General features: G+C 43.9%; 1 protein-coding gene across 8 annotated transcripts in view; it reads right to left on the bottom strand.

Moving 5' to 3' along the window:
- Positions 1-4,522: 4,522 nt before the first annotated feature.
- The window catches only part of LOC146866091 (transducin-like enhancer protein 1), a 136,216-nt gene continuing 116,847 nt past the window's right edge, over positions 4,523-23,891 (bottom strand). For all 8 annotated transcript variants that reach the window (XM_085633200.1, XM_085633214.1, XM_085633189.1 and 5 more), the window contains 7 exons: positions 21,082-21,158; positions 13,221-13,470; positions 11,901-12,148; positions 8,037-8,184; positions 7,468-7,618; positions 6,627-6,703; positions 4,523-5,124 (listed from right to left, as the gene is read on the bottom strand). In XM_085633200.1, coding sequence (XP_085489326.1) covers positions 5,017-5,124; positions 6,627-6,703; positions 7,468-7,618; positions 8,037-8,184; positions 11,901-12,148; positions 13,221-13,470; positions 21,082-21,158 — 1,059 coding nt within the window. In that variant the 3' untranslated portion in view covers positions 4,523-5,016. The remainder of the gene's footprint in view (positions 5,125-6,626; positions 6,704-7,467; positions 7,619-8,036; positions 8,185-11,900; positions 12,149-13,220; positions 13,471-21,081; positions 21,159-23,891) is intronic.

The raw sequence follows: 23,891 nt of genomic DNA, 5'->3' as shown, positions 1-23,891 counted from the left end.
CGTCTGAAGACTTAAGCATGTCGGAAAATTTATTGACGTCTTTTGGCCCCGTAACCTCAGGCGAAGTACTGAAGGTCCTCGGGAGCTTGAAGAGTGGCTCGCCTCGAGACCCAGTCCCAATGCGGTATTTAAAGCAGGCTGCCCCATCGATAGGAGAGCCTTTGACCGATTTGGTCAATCTCTCCTTCGCTCATGGCACGGTACCGCCAGACTGGAAGAGCGCAGTCGTTAAAGCGCTTCTGAAGAAGCCTGGCTTAGATCCACAGAACTTAGCCAATTTCAGGCCCATCTCCTTGCTACCAGGGATTAGTAAGGTTGCCGAAAAACTGGTTAACCGCCAACTGTCCAACTTTCTCGAGGAGAATGGTCGGTTGAGAGACTCCCAGACGGGATTCCGACCGGGTCATGGAACCGACACGGCCCTGCTAGCAGTTGTAGAGGAGGCCAGAAGCACTTTGGATACAGGGGGGTCAGTGGCAGTGATCCTCCTGGACCTAAGTGCGGCCTTCGATACTGTCAACCATGGAGTGTTGACACAACGCCTAGCAGAGACAGGAGTCACAGGAGCGGCCCTGGAATGGCTGGCCTCTTTTCTGGAGGGGCGTACCTTCGAGGTTTGGGAAGGCAACGCAAAATCTCCTCCCTTTCCACTTCACTGTGGGGTGCCTCAGGGCTCATCCCTAAGCCCCACGTTATTTAACGTGTATATGGCACCCCTTGAGGGTGTGGTGTCTCCGTTTGGCTTTAAGACCATAAGCTATGCGGATGACACTCAGCTAGTGGTGGGTCTGACACAGCTGGAGAAGCAGCCTGAAACGCTCCATTCATGCTTAAGAGAGGTGTTTGACTGGATGACCAGGTCATCGCTCAAATTGAACGGCTCAAAAACTGAGCTGATGATCTTGGGCCACTCAAACTTCGCCCTCTCGCCGAGCAGCTGGCCCAACTGTATGGGCACTCCGCCTGACCCAAAGAAGGAAATTAAGAGCCTGGGGGTCTGGCTGGAGCCTGATCTGTCCTTTAGGACACACGCCAAGAAGATCGCTGGCGTGTGTTATGGACTGCTCCGCTCGGCCCGTAAGGTTCTCCCCCTCTTACCGGAACTCTCCCGGAAGCTGTTAGTCCAAGGTCTAATCATCTCACGCCTGGACTACAGTAATGCACTCTTTCTCGGAGCACCGGAATCAACGTTCAAAATCCTGCAACAAGTGCAGAACGCGGCAGCCAGGCTGCTGCGGAACGTTCCGGCCAGGCAATCAGCCAGGCCCGCTCTAAAGGCACTCCATTGGCTCCCGGTCAAAGAGAGAGTGACCTTCAAAGCCCTCTGTATTGCTCACAAGAGCATTCAGGGGAAAGGACCTGCTATTCTGAAGGACATGATTCGGCCCTATAAGCCCACCAGAGCCTTACGCTCCGATAATAAACACCTCCTTCAGATAAAGAGAATTAGGAGAGCCCGTTCAGGTGGCAGGAGCTTTTCCATCCATACTGCACACGCCTGGAACTCCCTCCCACTCTCACTACGCTCTGAACCAAACCTGCTCAGGTTCAGGAAACATTTGAAAACTTATCTATTTCCAGAATAATTCTAAATCTGTTCTGCTTCACACAGGCAGCTTGCTCTGATTCTCTATAAGCGCTGGGATGCCTCTGGGTAACCGTGCGCGGTACAAAATTCGTTAATAATAATAATAATAATAATGCCCTTTTTGGAGGTTGAACCCTTTACTATCACCAACACCAAAGGATGCATGGTGGCTGTCCAGTGTCCTGTTAAGTCCCTTACGAGAGATTCCTCTAATTTTTTACATGAGGCCCAATACTCAAACATCGATGTCAATGTAGAGACTGGGTCCAGACAGACTTTCGATGACACTATCTGGTGATAATTCCACATCACCAGTGCAGATCACTGGCACTTCAACTGCCAGTTCCGTGTTTCCAGTGAACTGATCAGGACGGGTGAATCAGGTGCCATGACGCTTAATTGAAGAATTGCAATTGCTTGTGGATCTATGTATTTGTGTATTTACCTATTTTTGAAAGTTTCTTTTATTCAACAAATCAGGAGATGTATAGTCTTGCAATAAAGAACGCTGTAACTCTTTTGGTTCCCACTGTACACCGTAGTCCTGCGACGTAAGCATTGGAGGGATGAGCTGAAGGCAGGCTTAGAATGTAGTTTCAACTTGCACACAGTGGAATACAGGTGCGTAAAATTACTCTGTGTGGTATATGTATTGGCAAGTGCCTAGGCTGGCAGGACGCTACAGCGATTTCCTCAGGGGGAAATGTAGTGTGCCAGGGAGGGGGGGGGGGGGGGAATAGTACATTGGTATTGTGCTGCTGATTTTCTAATGAGAAAATATGCACATGTATATGTTTGCATGAGACAATTGAATTCATAATTGTTTTCTAGTAGTACGCTTAGACATACTTCTGGAAATCTTTGTGAATTCCTTACATTTGCACCAGTGAGGGTGTAAGACTTTGGAGGCAGTTTTGTGAATACAGTTTATGAATTGAGGCACTTGCGTCTAATGGATATGGGGAAGCCAGCCTACTTCTGGATCATTAAACCCATAGTTGCACGTGATCAAAAGTGAAAACGCTGGCAAAATAGTTGGGTCCCATGGAGCAGATAGTAAGCACTTAAAAGATGATTCTGTGCAACAGTGTTGTATAACGCACTCAATGCACCAATCAACTTTGACCAGTCCTCTTATTACTCGCTCCCATCTCTCCCGTGCCCCTGTCACTTCTATCTCTAATTGTTAATTCCTTCAGAATCCTTTCTACCACCGATACCCATTTCTCTTATTCCTTCTCTTCTTACCAACACATGCCTTATTCCTCGTCAAATGGACTCTACTGTCCTATCTCATACATCCGTAGCCTTCATTTCTCTTTCGTCTCCATTTCCCACTTTACCTTCTTGTACCAGTCCCATTCTCTCTACTAGTTTCTTTATTAACTCGATCATTATCTATTGCATCAATCCCTTCCAGTGCCCGGTTTACCTTGAAACGCATCTCATTCCCCCCCCCCCGTCCTATGTTCCTGCCCCCCTTATTGCCTGTCCCTCGTGACTTTAATAAAACCTTTACCACTTGCTGCTCCCACACGTTTCTCCTAATATTTTTTACCTCTCAACGATCTAATTTGTTCACTGTTTCTCCCAATTCGCCTCCTAGCACCATCTCTTATTATCTCACTTCTATCGCCATCTGTCCTGGTTCACCTGTTATGCTTCTCTTTTTCTCGCCAATTTACTCACATGCACATCTTGAATACTCTCAACTCTAGTCCACGCATTTTCCATTTCACCTTCATCCATACCTTTGACCACAAATGATATATGTATTTCCTTCTCATTGCCAGCTTTCTTGCTCAGTCCCTAACTCACCCAATGCCACTTTCAAAGCAATCCCTCCTTCTCTACTCTTCAATCCACAACTCTACAAGTTTCACTTACCCAATCTCTCATTAATTCAGGCTTTCCTTCAGATGCACCTTGCTCTCTGCTTCTCCTCGCATCCATCTCTCTATCACAATGGTATATCAAATCTACTTTTTTCCTCCCTACCTCCATTTCCCCCTTTACGTCTTTCACATTTCTTCAATACTTCTTTCACACTCATCCCCAATCACCGTCATCAACCTTTTCAATCCTTAGGTACACTGATTGTTTTAAGTCTTTCCATCCGCTTACTTCCTTAGTAAACTTAGCCTGGATAGCTTCATTCCTCCCTTGTTCTTTGTCAATCCGCTTTTAGATTCTCTCATCGTGATATTCCCATGCTTTGCCACATATTTTGGCATTTATCTCTTTCCTTTCTTTTGATCAATTTCTTTCCATTGTCTCGCTTTAATGTTTACTTTCTAGCTATGTATTTCTTATCTCATTCAGCATTATTATTCCTCAGCAATTGTGGTTTCTTTTACTCACATTTTATTTCGGTGTCAGCCGTTTCCCTTTCTCTTTCAACTCAGTGTTTTTCATACATATCTTTGTATTTGCTATCACAGTTTTGTTGCACCGTCTTAATATTCGGGTTCTTTCTCTATTCTATATGCTGCACTCACTTTCCCTTTTGCGACCCAGAACATCCGGTAAATGATGTGAATCCATGGGAGAACCACTAAATTTCTGCTCAAAATGAAGACAAGGGCTTAGCCCAGCAAAAGATGGGTAAAAGCCCTAAAGAACCACAGAAGCAGTTTATATTATCGCCACTATGTGGCAGAGACACCCACAGGTTGAGAGAATACCTGCTGACGTATTTGGGTAGGATAGACAGCAAGAGTATAAAGAGGGAGGTACCTTGGATGCAGGGAGCACAGAATGGGGAGAAACTTATCTACCACCACCTTGTTTTTGGTGACTGCTCAATAGACAGGGCTGAAAATTTCTCACAATACATACATTCATGAGATAAAAAAGCTGCTGCCATATATTCAAAGTATATATGGTCTTTTGTCACATTAGTCAAATGTGTTACAGTATGAAAATGACAACTTCTTGTACTAAAACCTTTACTGCAATTAACCAAATATATTTACAATTTGTACAAAATATTTGACCTTCAACAAAAATACAAGAACATTATCACATGATGCAAAAACCAGAAAACAAGTTCGTTGCAGACCATTACTGCTCTACGAAGGACAGAAGGCAAGTTGAACTGAAAGTAAATGAAACATAATCCCATATCTTCAGGTATGGTAAAGGTCTGCAGAAGTTCACAGAAAATCCCAAATCCAATGTTCATCAAAAGTTCATTTCCGAGTGCCCGAGACAGCGAGTTCGGCAACATGTCCATTCGTTTTGCACTGTTCGGTTCAGGCAAATCATAGCAGGTTCCTTTAAGTCCATTGGTTATATACTCCGTGTTCTTTTTATCTCAGGTTTGAATGCCAATTTCAATCTCCTTTATAAGACGCAATGTTTCTACTTCTGCAAAGTGAGAAAGTTTTGGCCCAGTTCAACATAAAAAATGTTCAGATCCCCGAATTTCAGTAGATCACTTCATAAACTGTAGCTTTCTTGTCCCCAGATCCAGTGACAATGTATTTATCATCCACGGAGATGTCACAGCTAAGCACAGATGAAGACTCTTTGGACTGTGGTAATAAAAAAACAAAAAAACATTCAGAATAAAAATTATATACCGAATGAATACTTAAGAGTTATTAGTAGCAAACTAACTGGTCACATGTAATGTTTATTAGCGAACTGTACTAAATACATATGTCAAGTCAGCAAAACAATAACGGACTTCCAACAGTCCTACAATCATATTCTGAGCTAGCATTGTGAACGAGTAAAGCCTGCATTTCCAAGGTTAGCAAGATGTTCACTCACCATACACCAAAAAACATTTGAAAATTACAGACAAATTCCACTTTATATCCTAACCTGGTTAAGAACATCATAAGTGTTGGATGCAATTCTGAAGGACAGCTTATGAAAGAATCCTGCAATTTAAAGTGGGATGCAAAAGCCCGGCCCAATATTCCACTGGAGTCAGAAACTGCGTGACCACCAGAAGAGGGGGTGTTCCGAAAGAAACACTAGATTTACTGCTGAGAGGGAACCAGAGCCTACTTGACAATATGGCCCTTGCTGATTTCCAAAGTATCAAATGATGCCGAGAAGTGCTACACTATTTACTTTCCGTAGTACTAGGATTCAGTAAACTTTCAGAAGAAGCCTATGGCGGTGTGGATGCAAAGTGTGGAACTGGACTAGAGACTGACTTGGTGACCAGGTGACTGTCCATATACTCCTTTGATCCCCTCTACGCTACCCTGTTTCCAACCATCTCCATGTCAGATTTGGTTGCTCTACTCAGGCCGAAGTAGCCGAACATAACTATTTCAAATTTTTCACAACTTTCTAAACTTTACGGTTACCATTGCTTGTTTGTGCTTTAGACTAAAAAGCGGAGAATTAATTTCTACTTAAAAATCTATATCTCCGGAACCCTCCAGTGGATTTCGCCAAGATATAATATAGTTTTATAAATTGGTGTCGGATTGTTTTGTATTGTGTGACTTTGTTGTCTGTTGCTTGTAAATGCTTTACACTAGATCCCTTGTTTAAGACTTGCTGCTCAAAGCCACTGCTACCCAAGGTTAATGGTTTTACAAACGAGTCTGACTGGACCCAAGACAGTTTTGCAAGTGTATTACACTAAGGTAGCACAACCATACCATATAATACACCACAATCCTCAGAGCTATTTAATCGGCATCTTGAACTGCATGTTAGGATCCTTTGCGACCACCTCTCGGGATAGCCAGGATAGCACAAACCTCTAGCAATGCAAACGCAGCTACTAAGCAGGTGTTGCTGGCCCCCCTGGTTTTGCGGTTTTTGCCTGTAGGTGGGCCTTCATCCACTGATCCGTAGGGTTCCAACAACTCAGTGCAGGCACTGGAGGCGCTCATATGCCTATTTTAAACTTCACTGCCTTTCAACAACACTGATTGGTAGAACACAGGGTCGAAAATCTCAAGATATCTCTTCAGGATGGTCATAACTTGGGGCGGTATACAGTCACCCTTCATACACAGCCATTTAAAAAAAAAATTGTAGCTACTGCAGTAGTCCTTGATCTTACCTGGAATATACTCGCTCCATAGGGCGTTCTCCAGGCATTCAAGAGGTTGTCTTTACCAGTACTCACAAACCATTTACCTGCAACAAACAAAATACAGACATTCAATCCAGATACAAAATGCATACACATGTTTTTTAAATGGAACTCTTTTACATAGTGGTTAGCTGTAAAGTCTGATATGCATCTGGCCCTACTGCTCATACAGCATCCTCCACCTGGACTCCGGCATGGGTGATCTCTATAATATGTCATTCTGCCAAACGCCACCCACAAACAAGCAAGGATGCTCGCAGTATTTAACATGGTGGGATCAGCATGCAGGAAATTCAGATTCTAACGAACAGTATTGGTTGCTTTCGCTGTCCATCACCAGCAGCACACTTCCTGCATTAGAAACAATGCTTGCCGTGCCCAAGAGATAAATGTAAATGTATTTGTACTTATATAGCGCACTTCTACCCAGGGGTCTCGTAGTGCTGTATTCATACCGCTGTGGAACCCTTCCTGGTTTTCCTGTGAGATGTCCACTCCTGGGCACCCCCAAGGTGAAGCCAGGCATCCTAGCGCTGTGGGGGCCGTTGTGGAGATTAAGCAAGCTATTGCCCAGAGTTGCACAGTGGGACCCATGATTAGAATAGGCACCGAGGCGAAAATTATCAGGTCCGGGGAAATTGAATCCAAGAGCCGCCGAGGCGCGAATTGAACCCAGGTCCCTGGCCAGACCTCTGCATCAGGGTCTGCCGCTCTAACCATTGAGCCACACTTCTCCACAAATGGCAGCTCTGCACAAATGCTACTTCAGCGCACACTACAGTCGGTTTTACCATGTACTATCACTTACCACAGTTGGCAAACTTCAGGGACAGCACACAGCTCTCGTGCAGATGCAGCTGGTACTTGTCTGGTTTGTTTACATGCAGGACTTCGACATTACTGCTCTCCATCCCCACCGCAAGCCATTCCCCGGTCGGGCAGTATCCAAGCGAGAAGATCTAGAGAAGCAAACCAACATGTGATTACAATAAGATTCCTCACATGGTGCAAAGTGGGTGGCGCTTTAGTGTGCACGGGGGCAACTCCTTCCGACCCCTGGGAAATGTGCACACTGTCTGAAATTCATACTAGTGTAAGGCAAAATAAAACAATAACTCCTGATGAATCACCGGCTGAGAAGATTAAAAAGGACGAGATGCAAGTGATTTGGCAGGCTGGCAGTGTTTGCTTTTGGTGAGCCTCAACATGTACGACTTCCAAACCATTATGAAATATGAAAATCAATATTTGACTTTCCAGAGTGTGCTTTCCTCTTAGAACCGGCTTTGTTATTAAGCGCTGACTGGAGCCGAGCTTGGAAACAAGGCCAAGGTGCAGTGCAAACAAGGCGCGCAGACATCCAGGGGGGTGGCTTACCTGTGACGTGAAGTCATGCTGCTGGAGCTGGCGTCCTTCCCTCAGGTCCCAGGATCTCACCGTGTTGTCCAGGCCTCCCGTCCACAGCTTGGTGCCATCGTTTGAAATGTCAATACAGCTGGCTCCGTCCGTGTGGCCCTGGAACTGCCTGATAAAACAAACAGACGGAATAATGATTTCCTGCCAGCGCTCAAGGTAAACACTGATGTGTTGTTAGTTTTGGACTCGGCCTACATGTGTCATCTCTTCGAGGTCTTCTGAGGAACAAGAACAAACAGATCCTTCTCTTCCCCCTCGTGAGACACCGGGTCCCACTGCACTCGCAAGAGCAGCCTTTCAGCTGAGGGCCCAGGCGGGAGCATCACTACTACAGGAGCCGTCTAGGGCTCAGCCGTGGAACACTAGCAGGGTGGATGCGGTGGAATTCAAAAGCAGGACATCCGACCTACTCTATCAGCATCCGTAGTGTGCACTGGGAAGTGCACACCCGACAACAGTGCAGGTGTTAAGCAGCAGGTCTAAAAGGCTGGAGATGCCTCCTGATACCCAGTGGTGAATGTATCTACAGTCTACACACATGCTGTTGAATATCAGAGAAAGAGCGACTCTTGCCTCAACTCCAATCCTTAATGAGGTTCTCTGTGCTCTTGTGAGGAGTTGGAAGGAGTGAATATTAAACACACATGCGACATCTGGCAAAGACATAAAACCTCACCCATTGTAAAGATGGCCGAGGACCTAAGGCGTTTCCAGTGGCGAAGATTCGCCTTACACAATTTATGCCCAGCAGCCCAAGTTTGCAGTTAAGTAAAGGATGAAACGCAGCCCTTAACTTTAGAAGCTCCTTCATTTTTAGAGACAGCACACATGTAAAGATATGATACACTTTTTGAATTTTTAAAAGACTTTCATGGACTTGTAGAATCGTTTCACCTTAGTTAATCAGATTATAGCAGTGCTTTCAGAAGCATATTTTTCACAAGTGATAGTTTTCAAACTTGAATTTGGAAACGTCCATGCTCCACCCTCACTCTGACTGACAACAATGCCATTAGTGATAAAATCCAAAACCAGGAGAAGGTTTTGTACAGCATGCAACATGAAGTCATGTATTTCGAGGTCCTCTTATATGTGATATTAAAGGGGAAAAAAAGGGAAATTGAAATAAAACAATTGCCCAGGATCACAAAATGTGGTCAAGTGGAGAGGCTGGGATTCATGCCAGGTTTTCTGCTTCTGCATTGTGCAGTTCAGTGAAGTAGCTAGATGTATGTGCTATGATCACCCTGCACCCACTTAACGTAACCTCCTGGTCGCTGGCATCAATGCAGTCCTCGGTCACACCAAAGATCAAACTTTTCGGCCCCCAGGAAAATGTTTGCGAGTACTCGCATAACACGTTCTGATAATCGGACAATCTTAGTCTGCAGAGGTTTGGATGTGATGCAAAGAAAGGGCAGCTAAAGGCAGGTCTATTAAGTGGTGCCGTTCTTTTTGGCGGAACGTCATCGGCAATGACAACTCAGCCTTAAACTGCTGAACTTAGGGGTGCCCAAGATTCTCATCGTCTTTATTACTGAATGACTACGTTTATACATCGATTTCACTGAAAAACTGTCCACCTTCAGTTTAGAAGTAAGGATACAACTTCCAATCATTGGCAAACTTCCCCTATATGCTGTGTAAAACTATGCTGACACAGAACCCAATGAACAGGAGCTGAAGGTAGGCTCTCGGCCACATTGGAGACGGCCATCAATATACACTGGAGGCCACGGACGAAGGCTTTTACCAGCAACGAGGAGCACAATCCCCGCTTCAGCTCACAAGCAGCAACAATGGGGGTCCAGATCCCCTTCATCAACATGTCGATCTCTAGGCAGACTACTCACTTCATTGGGCTACCCAAAGTGTGAGGGTGCTCTCAGAAAAAAATACACCAATAATAAACTAAAAAAAAAAACACACACAAACCACTACAGAAATCTATATATATCTTTTTTTAGAAATAACACTAACAACATTTGCGCTGATTGTAGACACTTATTGCAGTTACTTTTGTTAATCTTTTTACAAAACTTCGGAATCTATGCCCAAAATAAACCCAGCGGTATCCCACAATGGAATGCAAACTGAAATTGCAAAAGTCTATGGTAGAACAGCACAAATTTGTTCGAAGTGGAATAATAAGTAGCTCTAGGATATATTGAAGAACTTGAGGCCTATCTGAAGTCAACAGCTTGCAAAGCATCCAATCCCTGCTAAGGAATGAAAATACCCTGTATCTAAGAAATTAACTCTGCTTGGAAGAATCTGTCATAATAAAGAGGAAATTGGGCTTAGCTAAAAAAAAAAAAAATACATCATTCACTCAGAACTGCTACCCCAATTAACTTATTAAGAGTATATTCCTAGCGATTTAGCCAGAAACTTGATTTTTCAACCAAGTTTGGGCGTTTAATGGAAAACGCTTTTTGTCCAATGAAAGAACAGAATGATCAATTGAGTTATTAAACTCGTGAAAACACTACGCAGATTTTACTTTGCTTCCGCTGTGAACCGGAACAATGTATAGTAATAGGCCTAGTGTAAACAGATCATGCTTTGCCAGTCCCACGCCAAACAGGTTACCTGAGCATCTCGATCAACTTTTCAAGTCAATCCTCCAAAGATATCAAAGCAGTCAATACTTGGCCTAACAGATGCTGCCAAGGCCTAATTCTCGACCCTTGAAATTAAATTTGAGGAGTGACTGTCAGTGTGACAAGACAAGATAATTCCGCCATGTAGAATTTCTTCTAACTAAAAAGTGAGGCAAGCATGCATGCAGAAATCCCGCTTGGACCAGGTCTCCAATTGTGCTAAATGCAAGAGACATAGAAATGTCAGCTTTCCAAAACAAAAGCAAATACAGACATTGCCTAGATGAAAGGCAAAACTCCTCAACTCACCCATCTAAGAACAATTGATAAACGCGTATTAATTTGTTAATCTGTGTCCCTAGTAACACTCTGATTCGTGTGGTTTTCCTTAAAGTCCTTTGCCAAACTATACAAATTAATAAGGTTATCTGACTGGAGGTTGTCCTTATTACATTAGATTCACTTTGAACATACAAGTTGAAAACTGATGTACAGAGATGGCGCATTTTTGTATGTAACCCATTAAAAATGGTTTGAGTAGATTACTGGACAAAGTAGGAGGTTAACTTGAAGACCTACACAGCTTTAGGAATTGTGCAGCACCCTAAACTGTGCAGCACCCGAAAATGGAGCCTACCAATAAGGGTCATGTGTGATTAATAACCGATCACACTATTAGTACTTGAACTGCATTCCTGTGCAGCACCACCAGCTTTAAGTATCCAAAAATACACTTAACCTCTGGATGTCAGCACAGGCAAAATACATGAAAATGGTATGTGACTGGCAGTGGATTAAGTTTGTGGAGCTGCAGCAACTTCTGAAACAACGTTTATGCCATCCCTTCTGCAAAACACATCCATATACAAAAAACGCAACAAAGGCATACAACACTGCCCTCTTTCCACCAATTACAGGGCATCTGTGGAATACTTTTTTTTTTTTTTTTAAACTATCCAAATGTAAGCTTCCAAGTAGGAGATAAAAAAAAAAAAAATTATATATATATATATATATATATACATACACACACACACACACACACACACACACACACACACACACATATATATATACACACACACACACCATAGTGTTTAGTACCGCTTTCCATTTTAGAAATTGTTTTTTAGGAGTGTAAGTCAGAAGAAAAACTAAATAGCAGGAAATACACTCACATGAAATTTAACTCAAACACTGCAAACAAAAAATCATAACCCACCTGACCAGCGTCTGGTTGTGTAAATCCCACACTGCAATGTTGCCATCACTACAGCAGGAGAAGCAGACCTTGGAATCGGGGCTGATTGCCAGAGCGTAGCAGGCCGGAGCGGAGGACGTCAGCTCTGCCTTAATACGGGGTGTCGGAGCTGCCAGGTCCCAAATGGAAAGCGTGCTGGCTTCCCCGCCAACAATTAGGGTGCATCCATCAGGCAACAATTTACACGAACGGATGTAGTTATCTCTGTTCTGTGTCAATGAAAATCAAAATGCAAATTACTTTTGAGTTTATGAAACCACAGAACACAGACTGTTGAAAGCCTAAAGCTACACTCCAACATTGGGGGGGGAGGGGGGGGGAAGGATTCAGATCACTATTTATGGACAGTTTCTACCTTTCTGAAAGGTAGAATGTGAACACCTGATTGAATAGATCTCGAACAAATACACTTTCATTGTGCCAAGTTAAATAAAAGAAGTAAACTAAGTTTGCAGCCACCGCCTTTTGTAAATACCAAAACTAAAGGAGGAAAAAAAAATTCTTCAAGAGCTCGCTTCAGGCATTTCTGCTCTCTGCAATCCCAACTTGACAAAACAAGACAATGGCTGTGCGAGGTTATAAAAGTAGGACTCTGGCATGGTTAATCTAAATCTATTACACTGGATTTATCAGTTATATAATTAAGCAAAGCCGCATCAAATGTGCAACCAAAATAGCCAAGCAGAAGATAGAAGTGGGCAATTTAAAACAGGCAAGAGTGCACTGGTATACACATTCACTACTACCAGTAGAAGCAACTACAAACAATGAAAAAACAACAGGAAGTATAGCGCAGCAGCAAATATTCTTCTGCATAAAAGACCTACTGATTGCACACGCCACAAGTGCCCTAAAAATCATGAGATTTCACCCAAAACTTAGAATCCCAAGCAGAATCTCACTAAAGGACACATACTTTTTTTTGCTTCAATAATTGCGTAAAAGCAACAAAACTATAAATCTAAAGGAATTGTCATGACTGTTGACAAAGACAGACAAAAAGGCTGACTATCTTTGATAGAGACAAGTTTGAGGTTACATTGCTTTTCGCTTATAACGTTTTCACCATATTTGCGAAGAAACGCCAATTAGAATGTGGACGCCCATTAGCAAAAATTAGCACACCTCTCCCTCCCCTTTTGATTGTGCATTGACTCAGGGGTGTTCTATCATGAAAAATGGCTGACTGGTTGTTACGTAGATAATATTGGACATTTTTAGTTACGCAAGCTATTCTCACTAAACTGAGAAATGACAATGCATCAGTTCATATGTATGTACCAAGCAGTCCAGCTGAGAGACGGGGCTCTTATTGCCAGGTTGGCTGATGTCCCAGACTTTGACGCATCCCTTGCCACCCGTGTACACGTGCCGCGTGGGGTTGCTGATGGTGACTGCGCATACGACCTCCCCGTGATTTAGCGTGTTGATCTGACGGGCGTGTCGTGGGATTCCTTGTCCAATCAGGGCGTCTGGAGGAAATGGTACCGGCTGCATCTGGCCATCTGCGGTCACGTGAAATGAGTAGGCTCTGGGTTTTCAATTGCGGTGAGGCGGGCAAGAAAGAAACAGAAAACTACAATTTAAACAGGATAGGATTCTACAAGTTTCTGGTATCAAACACACTTTACACAAAATCTAACATTCTGGTAAATTATTTCTATTTAATAAATGCTTCACAAGTGATTTACTTGGCAGTAGACCGGATTATCTGGCAGCTGCTATTCTGTGGGGTGCAGAATTAGATGGACAAAATATGCACATAGATTGATTGTACATTACATTATTTTTATGGTAAGGACAATATAACCATATTCTGGTTTGAAAGAATTAACTTTAATACAGATGTTAGAGGAAAAGACGCCATAATTTCGAAAGTCAATGGTATAGTTGACTACCTACTGCCAGGGTCAGAAAGCAGTTGCAGAACATTAATTAATTAACTTTCACCACTTTGTTAGCTAAGTTTTAAGTGTTTTCGAAAGAAAAAAAAAAAACATTAAAAATGAACTTTTCACCCAACAGTACTTTACAGTCAAGGTGCAGTAATGGGTTGGCACAAAAATATTGACGTTAAATGTAGAGCGAATGCTGCGTAGGCCGGTCTCATCTCAAAATGCAAGCTGAAACAGATCCACAAAGGGAAGCGACAGAGGATAAATGAAGGACTCTGGGAAACATAAGCATGCCATGGAATCAAAGGTGCTTTAGCCATAAACACCACTGCATGTTGCTGGGATTATATACGATTGTTAAGTGAACTAAATTATTGTTGGGCTATGGTAAAATGCATCACCACTTCAGAGACACCTCCTCGGCACGAGCCTGAGCTCCTTGTATACACACTGTTGAAATCGGGACACAACACTTGCACTCTATCAGACACCAGGACCTGAGGCAGAATGGAGGGTTGCTATAGTAAGAGAGGACAACAGCCTTCACTTGAGATTTACCAAGCTGTACCAATGACAAACAATAATAACTACACAAAACAAAAACTATAGGTGCCAAATCTATAGCGTTCACAACTTACAAGACGAACTAGCACACACGTGCCAGCCCGTGACACACCAATCCTTCTCCAACGTCATTACTGCCATCTGTGCCCATCTGATAGAACACGAAGTTTGGCAACTGCCTAAAACCACCATGAGAAGAGGTCGATTGGTCTCCTATGCACAACGAAGCGAGCTTCACTGCGGTTCTCATTAGTGCTTGCTATCTCCGATTCCCAAAAGTAGCTGGCTCAAGAAAACTTAACAAAAAAAACAAAAAAGGAACCACACAGCTAAAGTATGTAACACACGCTTCTCAATTCTCTGCAAATACATTAACAAAGATGTTTGAGCACATGCAGTCGTCTGTTCGTGTACCCGAGTACGGTAATGCTGCCAACTAAAAATATGTTCGACATGACAGTGAGGAATGAGCCCATAGCCGGTTGTGGCGGGCGGCCACCACTGGCGGTCACGTCGACGGTGTGAAGCGCGCGTGCAGCTGCCGCGAGAGCTTCCTGTCAACGCTGCTGAGAGGCTCGAGGACCCGCGAACAGGGGTCGAGTGGGAGGGCGCGGCAGGAAATGTATAGATGGGAAAAAAAAGAAACCGCGGGGATGTACGAGTATGCCGCTTAAAACCACAAGCGCAGGAAGGCGACTTGGGTGAAACCCAGACTAAAAACAAGAACTGGCAAGGGCACTTGAATTGGCTTTAAAGTGCAGTTCGCTTTCGACACATTTTAAAGACCAACATTGCTTTGTCCAGTGTTTGCTGAATGTGAGCTGTAACCAAACAATTAAAAAAGCCAGCTACAACAGAAAACAAAACAACAATGTAATATGTGATCATCTGTGTACCTACGAGATGTAAAACACTTCCCTTGTATTTTTCAATGTAGCCTTCATAGGTGGAGAATGGCACCGAATCAAACGGGAGGACAGAAATAAACAGTCCTCCGGGCTGAGCCAATGACCCTCTCATTCCCTCATTACGAGTTTGTCGGAATAGGGCGGGCTGTTTATCACGCGAGGTAAATACAATTTATCCGACGGGAAGGCAATTACCACTTGTGGGAAATCTCTCCTAGTCTCTGTTTTGAGCCGGAAAACGAGGCATAGCATGCGAAATCAGTTTTTAACACACTGAATTACGCATGTTTTGCGACACCCCCCCATATATTTCAGCACATTTGACCTGGTGGAGTTTCTCAGGGTAAAACTTCAGGGGTGTGAATTATCAGGCGACTCGGAATTCCGATCCCTGTGTAAATATGGATTTGTACAGGGGTTGGAATTCAGCCCTGAACTCGTAATGAGGGCTTTAGTATATCTGGGAGAAATTCGGACAATAGGTTATGCAAATAAGAGCCTGTGAAGCAGAACATAAGACGAAGACCACGATGAAAAGTTAAAAAAAAAAAAAAAAAAAATACATTGAGAGAGGGACCGGATAATGACGCAATTACGACAAGTACGAGAACAACTAGGTTGCAGAAAGAGGGATTAGCCAGGATACGGCGTAATAACGGAGAAACGACTTCTATCCTTTTCAAGTACAAAACATCAAAGAGCGCGCCCGCACCGTTGGGGCTGGCGGCTGGGTGAATGCCTCGCAGTTACTTCACACAGGGCGCTTAGCTGCACTGGTGAGAAGTGACTAGAGTGTGCGGTGGTTCTGGCTCAGCTAACCACATCGGAGAAGAGCCGCCAGCGGACGCGTTAGCTGCGGAAGAGAAGTCGAAGCAGTGGAAATCACAGCCTAGCTATCCTCCGGGGGAATCTGCACATAAGACTGGAAAACAAAAGGGAGTCCTAGGAGGCAGCTTACCTTCCTGACTGAAACAGACACTACAAGACTGGACAGCGCGCCATACCGAAAGCAGAGACTGCTGAACGCCGCATGGCAACGACACAACAAAGCCACCACCTGCTGAAACAGCGGAGGGCACGGTCCAGCAGGAGCCATAGCCACTGTCACAACATTTTGAGTTCTGATACAAGGGAAGAGTACATGGTACCAGGTCGGTAAATAAGGCAACGAAGGACAATTCGAAACAATACTTCTCACTTTTCAACAAAATGTGAACGCCAAAACGCAACTTGTGTATGGCAGTCAGCCTGGTTCTTTTAAGTAAAGCATTTGACAACAGGACCATGCTCAGTTTCTAGTGTTAATTTCACCTTAAACCTTGCTTTTGTCATATGCATTTTTTATCTTTTCATTTTGCTCAAATGCACTGGGTGTACTGGTAGAAGTTTGGTACTCCATTTCAGGTTTTTACATATGCAGGTCAGTCACTAAGACCTGACTGACATCCGGAAGCAGTGGTAATGAGGGCTCTGTGTGTGAGACAAATTCTTCTCAAGGCAGCAGGACCATGATGAGCAAAAGCAATACGTGTATACTTTTTATTGTGTTAGGTTGGCTATAAATTGTAAAACTATGACCAAGACCACCGGCTCCACTAGCTTATTCCACAGCTTTTCCAGGGTGAATTGGTTTTAGAATTTGTAAATACTGCAATAAAAGACGGTAAACTTCAAATCGAGGAAGGCCTTCGAGCACAGGAGGAAGTCAGGGGTGCCTGAATGTGAGAGAAACGCTGGTCACATTACAAAGGCATGTGCTGATAGACTGAGGGCCGTCTGGTTAGGGCTGAGAGATGCTGCTGAGAATGGTACAAGCAGACATGAGTAAATCGCTCGCACAGAGGTACACATGAAGCACTGTGGCATCTGAACAGGCAGGGGATGTTTTGTGTACCGATGGGATTTACTTGCAACTGAAGTAGATACGACTAATACCAACCCAACACATTCCGAAGCAAAACTACATTTATTCAGAGGCAAGATATAATTATGTTACAGGAGACATGGGCAACGGTCAACCTCCATGTTAATGGGTTTCAGTGCCATAATATTCTCGCCGCAAAACCTAGAATGGGCCGCCCTTCTGGAGGTTTATCTATCTGGATTAACATTTCTGCTGGAGGCTCTTCCAGGGTCATACCAACAAACAACCAGAATTTCCAGGCTATATTATTTAAACAGAAAACTAGCTTTTTCTTAGTAAACTTTTATAATAATGATTTTAGCTCACTACCTAATATACATTTTAGGAACGTTTTTAATTTTATCACCACCCTGGAGGCCAGGGATGATTTTAATGATACCTCCGGCATTGTATTGGGTGGCGATTTTAATGCGAAATTAAACGGTGCTTATCCAACTCCTAAGGATTGTAATTCAGGCTTGGGGTGCCAAAGGGGCGTGGAACTAACTATTCTCTTGAATACACACAATTTGGAGAATGTTATGGACCGCTTTCCCACTGTCCCCCTAGTGCCAACATTCAGAGGTAGAGATTGTTCTTCAATCATTGATTACATTTTTATATCCCCTGGCCTGACAGATTGTATCAGTGAGGCCAAGGTAATTCCAATGACCCAAGGGGACCATAACCCTATCAAGATCAGTTTAAAGATTATCCATCGACCGGTTTATAATAAGGAATGTGGCGCTAGGAACCTTTCCTTAAGCTCAAATAACCTTAGATTAAAATGGAAGGGTATTAATGTGTTGACGACTGTACAGACCTTGATTAGAGACAATTTTGCTCTCTTCCTCACGTGCTTGTCCGATTTAAGTCCCAATACCGGGGTAGTAGATAATTTTGTTAAGATCGGCTCAGCCCTCCGTGCACAGCTCATGATTCCTTTGCGCGCTTTGACGGATGACCAGGGATGGTTTGATCATGAGTGTTCCCTGGCCAACCGCGAATTCCGACTAGCCTTATCTGCTAGCCCGAGGGATCCGACTGATGTAAAAAACGCTAGGTCACGATATAAATTAGCCATTAGGAGAAGGAAGGAGGAGATTCTCGAGGAGCGCTGGGAGGTGCTAGTACAAACTGCTGCCCATGGTAGGGGAGATATTTTTTGGGCCGCGGTCAAAGACCTGCGCGGGACAGGTCGCGACCCCAATAGATTGTACCATCTCCGGAGCTGCATGGGTGGACCATTTTTCTAAGATCTACGCGGTCCCACCTTCTGCGGCGGCCACCCCAATGTTTAACAGCCCCCCACGGGCTGATATATCACTATCTGAGGTAATGGAGGCCATCGCACAAAGCGCGGGGAATAAAGCCCCTGGCCCCGATGGCCTCCCAATTGACATTAAGACCCACCCTGATTTATGGGCCCCACTCCTACTGAATGTTTTTAAGAATTTAAATTTTACCTCTTCACCACCTCCAACCTGGACATCCAGCATCATAGTGCCTATTTTTAAGAAGGGTGACCGTTCACAACCATCATGCTACAGGCCTATCTCCCTCATTGACAATACTCTAAAGATTTTAGGGAGAGTACTGTATAATAAAATCCTGTTATGGGCCGAGGACAACCATATTCTAGAGAGTTGCCAGCTGGGCTTCCGCAATAAAGTGGGAACTGCGGAGCAATGCCTTAATCTGAACCTTATTTTGGGCAAGTACACCGTAGCACGTAATTGCCCAATTTATTTGGCCTTCATGGACTTATCCACTGCCTTTGACCTTGTTAATAGGTCATTACTCTGGAAGGCCTTAATAGTTTATGGTTTGGATGAATCGCTGGTACATATTTTGGCCTATTTACATAGGGATTTGAAGGCCTGTGTTAGGATTGGCACCTGGGGTGAGGTTTCTGAGCCTGTCACAGTCAATAGAGGGGTTAGACAGGGATGTGTCTTAGGCCCTCTTCTATTTATAATATACATTAACGGCCTACACAAATATTTGGTCTCTTTAACCGGCGATGTCCCGCTTATAAAAGATCACCATCTCCCCGCACTGCTATATGCAGACGATGCGGTTCTCATGGGACGCACTCCAAATGCATTACATATATTGGTGAATGGCTTTGTTGCACATATGGACTCCCTAGATCTGAAGACCAATTTTAAAAAATCTTTTGTAATGTCTTGCGGCCCGAAGAGACATCACATTGGCAGTATAGCAGTGGGGGCAGAAAGATTGGGATCAACTGGCAGTTTCCCGTATTTGGGAGTGGTCTTTGCTGCGAACAACTCCTGGAGTGGGCATATTGCCCACGCCAGGAGTAAGTTCTCAAAGTCCATTAATTCGATTTTGAGCCTCCCCCGCCCAAAATTGACTGGGGCATTGCCTGCTATCTTAAAAATATACAAAACTCAATGCGTCCCGGTTGCTACTTATGGTGCTGAGGTTTGGGGCATTGCCAGTTGCTCTGACATAACTACTGAGGAACACAGTTTTTGTAGGAAACTTCTCTGTGTTCCCATTACTTCCCCACATTTTATATGCCACAGGGAATTGGGTTTGCACTTTATAGGGGATTTTATTCGCGCCCGTCCAGCCCTCTTTTGGCTGTCGATTTGGAAAAATCCCGCTGCTAAACTGACTAGGGATATTATTGAGGATTGTCTCCGCTGCGATAGGGGCATGACCATTCCCTGGTTATCAGGGGTGCATAGTATTCTCCGCAGCGTGAACCTTGAAGACATTTTCTTGAAACCCTCTACCACTAAGCACCCCACTAAATGTGAACTTAAAAAAGCACTTTACATGTTATTGGATGCCGAAAGGGTAGCAAGGGAGTCCTCGAAATCTAGTGTTTCTGGTTACTTAGCCTGTAATTTTATAATGTATCCCATACCCAGATATTTATCTCTTCCATTGAGCCATTGGGAGCGAGGCCTTATATTTCGCCTTAGGGCAGGCACCATTAAACATGCACTTAGCTTCCCTTTATGGAATTTTAATGCCCAATCAGTTGAGCCATGCCCCTGCGACTCCCAGAGTAGGCAAACAACTCTACATTTTTTATTTTTTTGTAAATTTTATATGAAGTATATTAAATGGTTTTTAACACCGTATTTTAAAAAATCAAAACCAATTAGCCTGGAAGTTGCATTTTCAATGATTTTGTCCCTGGATGACGATGAACTTGTCTTTCGCGTGAGCTCTTTTTAAAAAAAACTGCGGTTCGTGCCAGGTCTACAATGTCTTAAAGTTTAGATGGATTATCCCCCATGTGTAAACAGTATTTTATTTTATCGCATGATTTTGTAATTGTTCTTTTGCACTTTTATGGATTGTCAATAATCCGAATAAAGTTTTCATTGATTGATTGATTGATTGTGTATACTTTTTATTGTGTTAGGTTGGCTATAAATTGTAAAACTATGACCAAGACCACCGGCTCCACTAGCTTATTCCACAGCTTTTCCAGGGTGAATTGGTTTTAGAATTTGTAAATACTGCAATAAAAGACGGTAAACTTCAAATCGAGGAAGGCCTTCGAGCACAGGAGGAAGTCAGGGGTGCCTGAATGTGAGAGAAACGCTGGTCACATTACAAAGGCATGTGCTGATAGACTGAGGGCCGTCTGGTTAGGGCTGAGAGATGCTGCTGAGAATGGTACAAGCAGACATGAGTCAATCGCTCGCACAGAGGTACACATGAAGCACTGTGGCATCTGAACAGGCAGGGGATGTTTTGTGTACCGATGGGCTTTACTTGCAACTGAAGTAGATACGACTAATACTAACCCAACACATTCCGAAGCAAAACTACAAATTTGCAAAATGAGGCCACATTACAGGCGAAGCAACAAAGACACTTACGGTTTTCCTCCGGGGATTCCAGACAGGTTTGTAGGCATTCCAGGGACACGCATGTGGGGAGGAGGGTCAAAGCCAACCTATTTTATAAAAAAAAACTACATTATTTCAGAACCAATACAAGAGCAAATCTGTTTATTCCCATAATTTACACTTGAAAGACTCCACGAAAGCAGATGTATGCGAATGGTCTTTTTACATGCACTAAATGTTGCTAACATATTTAAGTCAGCCAGTAAGAGCTAAGCCTCATTAAAGAAGTGTAAGAGGGCTGTGTATGAACATGTAGATGTGTTTTACTCACTTAAAACTAAGGCACAGATCAACATGGTATGTATGACATTTTCAGTAGTGTATGCATCACTCCCAAACGGTCAGCCACACAAAGAATACTTTTACTGCTCACTCATTCTCACCTGCCTCGAACACCGCTTACCTAATCCATCTGGGGAGGCAGGAATAACATCTCTCATTCAGATGATGCATCATCTGTATACTTTCAGTGTTAGGCTGAGGCTGCCCCCCTGAGTTCTTAAAAATAGAACTTGTCGCTCAAGTGTCAACCTGACCTTTCCAGGACCAACCAGTGAAGGGTATCACCGGCCCGTGCATACCCTTGAAGCACAAAACTTCATAGATACTCTCTGTTCCGACACTTCTCTACACTTAGTGTCAAAAAGTGCTGTGAAGCATCCATAAAACAGGTTAGTGCTATATATGAAACACCAAAAGAAATGGTTCTGCAAAAGCGTTCCCACTCCAGGTCTCGAAGGTAGAGAACTTGGTAACACACACTGTCATAACTGGTTCTACCAAGTCACAAAACTGTCATTTTCCTATTTGCTGTGGAAACTTTTTCAGGACTCCCAGTGTGTAAAGTGGCTACTGGGCTCAGATTGTGACAATCAAAGCTTTTTACCACTGATGTCCTGGGGAGTCTAACCTTCCTCTTGAGCCCAAAACCGAGTGCTAAGTATACTGGTTTATCAAGAATTCTCGAATTTTGTGATAAAAAAAGGACTCCCGTTTTACCCAGATGGGTTTCCGTGCAGACAATAGTACTGCACTCACCACTGCTCATTCCTTGACAACATACAGCGTGATGCTGAGGTCTGTATTCCCACTGCGTTGATCCTTTCGGATCCAACAGCAGCATTCAATACGGTCAACCACACTGTTCTTCTGACCGGGTGCTCCAAACTTGGTAACACTGCATGGGCTTTACTGTGGATTAGTAACATATCTAAGCATTATCCAGGTCGCAAAGGCCTCATGCGAGTCCTCAAATACTGTGCCCCTGGGGGCGCCTCAAGCCTCTATCTTGTCTCCACTGCTTTTAAATCTTTAAGTTATTCCTATGGCTCTTCTGCTCGAGTTTTTTTCGTTACTCGTTTTATATGCGGATGATACCCAGATCATCCTCAAATTTGAAGGTGACCCCCTCGGCTGCACGGGCTGCCCCTTCAATGTTCAGTGCCGGATCAGTAGACATTCAGACAAACTTAATGAAAGCAAGAAGTTTACACATCCAATTGCCCGGATTTCCGGAACCTTTTTAGGTCTCGCCTGAGCCAGCGTTTAAGCGCTGCTCTGGCGAGAGCTTTAGTAAGCGGGGATTTGGAAGTGCAGACTAGTGCTTTTCAGGCCTCCAAATACAGTGCATGTGCGCCAGGTGTGCGCACCATTTGTCAGCCTGCCTGATCACTTTCGCGGCCGCTTTGATGCTCAGTGAGCCGCGCGGTCACTGAGAACATCAAAGCGGCCGCGAAATTGCTCACCATTTGCCACCCCCTCCCTTATCCCACTTCCTGCTTGTTTTTCCAACAGCGGCAAAATGCAGCGCTTTTACGTTAACAATGGTGCCTGTGCGCTTTTGTTAGTATTTCTGCAGTTTCTAACATTTTTGCTGCTGTCCCTACGTGACCGTGTTGGCGCTGTTCATTTCGGCAGTTTCTAACATTTTTGCTGCTGTCTCTACGTGACCGTGTTGGTGCTGTTCATTTCGGCAGTTTTAAATTTTTGCTGCTGTCCCTACGTGACCGTGTTGGCGCTGTTGTGTTGCCTCGTCGCAGCTTCAAGACTTCTCCATTCATGTGAAACTCTGGCCGAAAGCTTGCACCACGCACTTTTGGGTGAGGAACGTCACTGGACTGAAAAGTAAAGATCATTGGGAAGAAAGCATGGCGGCTCGGATTTGTAGCTCAGCACGCTTGTAATAAAGCGGTGGGGTTTTTCGGCTCTTCATGGCCCAGCGTCACGGGTGGCTTGGCTTGATCACAGTAGTTACAGTCTTTCCCCCAATGTGATCCCTTACTGTAACAAACTGCCCGGCACTCTGCATATCCTTCCCTTACATGCTTGCATGTTTGAAAGGCTCTTTTTGCCTTGCTGAAGGTAGCGTTAACATACCAGGAAATGCAGTTTAATTGTTCCTAGTAATATTTACAAAGAACCGCACTCTTCTCTAAAATGTCGCCGATTTGAACATGTTTATTTAAATGAGGTACTCCTCTCTAAAGCCTTCCTGACTGGAACATGTCTGTTAGTGAGGCGCTAATTTTTTTTCTATATTGTGCAACAGCTGCGTAAATGAGGCACGGTCTCTAAAGCTTTGCCAATTTGATTATGTTAAGTAAATTACGCACTAGTAGAACAAGCATTGGCATAGCCAATAGGTCTCGCCTTTGGGACCTTATAAGTGTTTAGCCATGCAACAGTTGATGTTGTTGCACCAAGGATATTGTGCTGCATAACTAAACACTTATAAGGTCCCAAAGGCGAGACCTATTGGCTATGCCAATGCTTGTTATACT

The sequence above is a fragment of the Triturus cristatus genome, chromosome 2_1 (genome assembly GCF_964204655.1).
Source record: "Triturus cristatus chromosome 2_1, aTriCri1.1, whole genome shotgun sequence".
Taxonomy (NCBI): Eukaryota; Metazoa; Chordata; class Amphibia; order Caudata; family Salamandridae; genus Triturus; species Triturus cristatus.
Note: the sequence above shows the minus strand (reverse complement) of the source record. Positions and strands in the feature narration are given on the sequence as shown.